The following is a 6,000-nucleotide window of genomic DNA, read 5'->3' as shown; positions in this document are numbered from 1 at the left end:
TTGTATTTTTAGTAGAGATGGGGTTTCACCATGTTAGCCAGGATGGTCTCGATCTCCTGACCTCGTGATCCACCCGCCTCGGCCTCCCAAAGTGCTGGGTGTTTTCCTGATTATTTTTAAAATTTCTTATTGATATGTAATATTTGTACATATTTATGGCATACATGTGATATTTTGATACATGCATACAGTGTTTAATGACCAAATAGATGACAGATATCATAGCATGTATAATACAGCATTCTGTATACTTATCGGAACACTCAGTCAAGAGGAAAAGAAAACTTAATGTGTGGGGTAGAGTAAGACTTTCTAGAACGATGTCTTTTCATAGTCTACAGAAAATGGGATGCAGTGCACAGGCGAAGGAGTCAAATTTAGGTAACAGCTTATTCATTGGAAGAGGAGGGAAAGCAGGTCTCTAGGCACAGGAATAGATATTATCGGTTGGTAGATTTGGTGTCAGATGTTGACATTTCCCATTTTTTTCACTGACTGAAACAAGAAATTAGGTCAGCTGAAAATGAAGGAAGGCTGGGGCGTTGGAGGTTTGAGGGAGGAAAAAGAGTAGGGGAGCAAATTGTCTAAATAAATGAATTTTGGGCAGAGTTGAATACGTATTTCAAACAATATACTGCTTAGTTGTGGGTTTTTCTTCATCTACATTCAATTGCTTGGGTGAAGGTGTGGGTGTAAATGAAAGGTTGGAAGTAACTAGAGTCAAAATTTTCCCAGGCAAGTGTGGTAGAGGGAAAGAGCACACAGGAATGATTACAGTGACCATGGAATCTGAGCTGGATAGGGAAAGATGTGATGATTTGAGGAAGATAATGCACAGTGAAAATGTGATAGAAATGGGTTAGAGGTCTTAGTGGATGGAATCATTGTTGGAGAGGTGGTACATACAAGAGGGGTATTTGTATGAGTGCACTGGAAAGGTAGAAGGTAGTGGTCATAAAGTAGGATAATGTGAATTGTATTTTTTAGAGGTATAACAGATGTAACTGTAGATGGCTGAGGTGGGGCAGAGCATGAGCTCGCTGGAGGTAAGGAGATAGAGGAACTGAACAGTATTAACACAGATAAAAAAGGAACTGAACAGTATTAACACAGATAAAAAAAGTTTACTCTCTCTCTCTTCCCCTTCCTTTTCCCTTCACCTCCTCCTCTCTTCTCCCGCCAGGCTGAGATTGTGGGCAAAAAATTATTAAGCCTTCTGCCTGATGAAGAGAAAGATGAAGTCTACCAAAAGATTATTCTCAGATTTCCTTTGTTAAACTCAGGTATGTATATTTTTAAAAGTAGTAAATTCTTAGGTTTTAAAGGACAAGTAACAATCACTCAATGGATTAATTTTTAAAAAGATAATTAGAGCATATATGGCTGTTGATCATATATTAATTTACTTTTATATAATATTACAAACTATATTTTTAGTGTTAAAAAATCTCTCCTCCATTAAATCTTATTCTTCACCACAGACCCTGAGTATTGTAGCATTTGTACAATTGCATTAGTACTGTATAAATAATGGACCATCGTGTGTAGTGTTCTAGCTGGTGCCCTGCTCTACTGATACAACATAGATAGCTATGTAAATGCTAATGTTCATGGAAAGAAAATAATATTTTTGTGAAATCTAATCTAAGTAAGACATTGGTCATATGAAATAATCCAGTAGAATATGGTAAAGTACAAATGTAGACTTGTTTTGTATTTGTTCTCTTTTTATTAGAAACACATATTGAATTTTGCTGTCATTTAAAAAGAGGAAATGTTGAACATGGTGATAGTTCTGCTTACGAATACGTGAAATTTATTGTGAATGTAAGAGATATTTGTAATGGTAAGCAATTCTGTTTATCTTATCTATATGACATTTATGAGTTATGTAGCCTCTCATTACTAACATAAATGCTTTTCTGCTTGGTACTTGCAAACTGTCTGATATCCCTGTGGCCACAGTTTCTGACTACTCACATTAATTAGACTTTAAAAAAATTAACAGTGAAATTTACAAGGTGGGGGACACTGAGTTGTTAAGGATGGCTCTTTCCTTTTATAAAACAAGGAAATGATTGCAAACATATAACAAAAGAAGTTTAATGCATATCCAAGCTTAAAATAATGGGGACTCTATGTGTCTATGTGTACCAGAAATTAAAGTTTAAAGCAGTATGATAATGATAAGAAGAAGCTGGTTTTGTGGTGGCCTTGGTGGGTTTTAAGTCATGCATAGGCTCCATTGGCTGGGGTCAGGAATTCTACACCCAGTCAAGCACCAGTATATAAAACCTAGAGATCAATAAAGTGATCAATAAAGTTCTGTCCATTGGCCCAGAGGAATAGTGAGTGGGTTCATCATCTCTCTCTGGGAATTTGAATGGACAAAATGTGCCACTTACAGGAAACCAAAACCCAAATTTTTGTTGCGTGTGGATATAGGGTCCATTTTACAAATTTTGAGGTGTCAGAAACTGCAAGCTGAGAAATTAACATAAATTAATTAATATTAACTGGTTTGGAGCCATTAAAATATCTGGGACTTGAATCAGAGGTAAATAGCCCAAATAGCTAACAAATATATGAAAAGATACTCAAACTCATTAATTAATAAGCAAAGAATGAAACATTTAAAAACCAATGACATTAGCACTCTACACCCATCAGAATGGGAAACATTAGAAGTGTGAATAATACCAAATATTGGTGAACATGTGAAAAATAAATAAATAAATGAAATTAACTCACGCAAAAGCTGGCTGATATATTTGTCATGATTCTTGGAAATTAAAGGTCATACTTTTTGAAAAAATCTTACTTGACTATGTGTGCACAGGTTACACACACACACACACACACACACACTCCCACACACTCTACCCATGTGGTCTATATAAAAGAGAGGAGCCACATCTCTTTTGGAGGCTAAAATGTCCATCCACAGAGTAATAATGGAAGACTGAAAACCAACCTTAACTCTCAACATTTGATTCTCAGTAATGAATTATTTATGTTTTGGTGGGGAGGGTGGCTGGAAAGGAAAGAAGACAGGAAAAATCCCATGGCTCAGAATTTTGAAAATTGTCAATGGGTTAGCAAACAGCACATGGATGTGGCAGGTATTTGTCTTCTTGTTTTACTGGTCCACCTTTCTGTTGTCACATGTGTGTCTATCTTCCTTAGAGTCTACTATGGTCTTTAGTGGCTTATTTTCCAACCACCTCCATGCTGACTTGTCTGCTGCATGTATTCCTCAGGAGGATCGGTTTTATCTTGTGGGAAATGTTTGCATTCTCAGGACTCAGCTCCTGCAGGTGGGTATACTGTGTTTGTGCTTCCCCCATTATGGTGACGTGGGCTTCCTTTGAAGGGTCACTTCCCCTTTGGTCTCTCAGCCACAGGACAGCATTGCTAAATTACTCAGTGTGTGCAGAGGGTTGTGCTAGGATATGCAAATAAGGAAAATCAGCTCCTATGTTTCAGAAAGTGAACATCTCAATGAAAATTTGGACACACTCAAAAGAAATGCACAATCATTTACAAGTAGTCTTGACATAATATAAAATATTATAAAAGGTAGGTGCTGGGGACTGGAACACATTAAGAGAAATGAGCATTTTGGCAGGGAGATGAAGGAAGGCTTCTGATACCAGGTGAGTTTTGAGGCAGCTCCACCACAGCCCCATTGGGTAGCTGATTGTAAAGACTTCTGCTCTCTTTGTGTTCTCTAATATACCATTCACAAATTCTAGCTCTAAAAATGATTCACTTTGGGATTCCTCTGATAGATTAAGCATCCATTAATTTATCCATTCAGTAACATATTTAGTAAGCACCTACTGTGTTCCAGGTACTGTGCTAGGTGCCAGAGAGACATTAGGGGAGATAGGCAATGGCTAAATAATATTGGAAAGTGCCATGGAGGATGACAGAATAATGTGCTAATGACTAGTGCGGGTGGAGAGTTCAGACAGTCATCAGGGAAGGTCCTTTTCGGATAATTTGTCTTTTGAGCGGAGACCCCTAGGGATGCTAAGAAAGGAAGGCAACGCAGGTAGAGGGTTCAACATCTGTAAAAGACCTGAGGTAGTAACTAGCTTGGAGAGTTCCAAGTAACAAAGTAAGTTATGTGACCAGAATAAGGTGAAAGTGGGAAGGAGCAACACAAAATAAGATCCAGGAGAGAGACAGGGGACTAATTATGTAGAACTTTGAGATCCATGGTAATCAGTTTGGGTTTTATTTCAAGTGCATTGGAAAGCAGGAAGGTGACATGATCTGATTTTCTTTGTTAAAGGTCAGGCTGAATACTGGGTGAGAAATGGAGTATAGAGAAACAAGAATGGAAGCAAGAAGACCTAAGTGAAAGATGACAGGGGCTTGGACTATGATTGTACTAATGGAGATAAAAGTATTCTGATTTGGGATATATTTTGGAGATAGTGCCCTTGCTGATGAGTTAAAAGTGTCTAGGAGAAGGGAGAGAAACATCTCATGGAGGACTCTTAGCTTTTTGGCTTATGGAACTCAGCAAATGGAGGTGCCATTAACTGATTTTAGCAAGACTGGGACAATGTGGATCAGGCAATGTGGGAGGCTAAAATCAACAGCACTGTTTGGGCCATGTTAATATTGTGTTGATGTTACAACGTAAAACATATCCAGCTCATTACCTTATAAGGGAAACCTCTGATCCAGATTTCCTGTGTTCAAATCCTTTCCCTACCAGCTATGTGACCTTGGCCAAGTCACATCCTTTAGCCTGTTTCTTTTTCTATAAATGGCAGTCATAGTACCTTCTATTAGGGTTGTAAGGAGTAAATAAGACAGTTTCTCCTATATGGTAAGCACTCAGTAAATGTGAACTATTACAATTGTCGTGATCATTGTTATTACTGTCATTATTACTGCCAGTGATCCAGAGAGGGCAACATACTTGCTTTACTTTTCATCTCTGGTTTAAAATGTGGGATTTTCAGACCACATTTTAGAAACCGTGGAGTGGGCCTTTACATTCAGTTTTAGAACAAGTAATATATGTCATCATTTCTTCAAATTTAAGATGGTAAGAAAAGCAGTATAGAAGAAAGACAGTTTAAGGAGGTTGCCTAATTCAGTTGCCCCTTCCATTATTCCTTCTTTGTAGCCTTGTGGGATTTGAACTGTCACATCTGCTATGAGAATACAGACATCCCACTTTGGAAGTCAACCCCAGTACCTACTTCCTTCTCTGAGAAAGAGAAAATAATCTTATTTGGCCCAATACCTTGGTTGCCCTTACAGCACAAGGAACTCTATTTGTGTTCTAGTCCAGTTTCTCTCTAGGTTTATAGCATGTTTGTTCCATATTAGTGGACATTTTGGAGAAAAAATCTTGTGCAAACAGATGGTTTTTTGGAGGAAGATTTTTTCACAGTGTGACTGTGTAGTACAGTGGGAAGAGTGATGAACTCACAGTTCAAACTTTGAAATTCTGCTCCTAAATCTACTAGCTCTATTTCTTGGGTCAAATCATTGTATCTCTATAATCTTGAGTTTTCAAATCTGTAAAACTCCAGTGCATTTCTCACATTGATATGCAGATTATTTGTAACATTGGATATGAGCATGCCTCCAAAATTAATATATGCTATGCATTTTTACTATTTGCATACATACTAAATATTTAAATATTTGAATTTTTCTGCAGCAACTTTACACTTCAAAGGCAGTCAGTGACGAAGCTGAACTTATACAAGATTCAGATGAGGAACCTTTTGTGGGAGAGCTCAGGTGAGAGGTAGTATTGATAAAGGTAATGAAGATCTAGAATACAATTTTACTAAACAAAACTAAAACAAGAGAAATAACACCTACAGATATTTTTTTCCCATCAAATTGAAAATAAAAAGAAAAAAGAAACAAATGGGCCAGGGATGGTGGCTCATGTCTGTAGTCCCAGAACTTTGGGAGGCTGAGGCAGGAGGAGCCCTTGAGCCCAAGAGTTTGAGACCAGCT

General features: G+C 37.6%; 1 protein-coding gene across 1 annotated transcript in view; it reads left to right on the top strand.

Annotated features, from left to right (window-relative positions):
- The window catches only part of PASD1 (PAS domain containing 1), a 98,647-nt gene that overhangs the window by 54,045 nt on the left and 38,602 nt on the right, over window positions 1-6,000 (top strand). Inside the window, exons 5-8 of the mRNA XM_011971385.1 lie at window positions 1,184-1,283; window positions 1,736-1,846; window positions 3,187-3,317; window positions 5,693-5,775. Coding sequence (XP_011826775.1) covers window positions 1,184-1,283; window positions 1,736-1,846; window positions 3,187-3,317; window positions 5,693-5,775 — 425 coding nt within the window. The remainder of the gene's footprint in view (window positions 1-1,183; window positions 1,284-1,735; window positions 1,847-3,186; window positions 3,318-5,692; window positions 5,776-6,000) is intronic.

This window comes from Mandrillus leucophaeus, unplaced genomic scaffold (genome assembly GCF_000951045.1).
Source record: "Mandrillus leucophaeus isolate KB7577 unplaced genomic scaffold, Mleu.le_1.0 Scaffold1218, whole genome shotgun sequence".
Classification (NCBI taxonomy): domain Eukaryota; kingdom Metazoa; phylum Chordata; class Mammalia; order Primates; family Cercopithecidae; genus Mandrillus; species Mandrillus leucophaeus.
The sequence above is the reverse complement of the archived record's forward strand: the minus strand, read 5'-3'. Positions and strand labels throughout refer to the sequence as shown.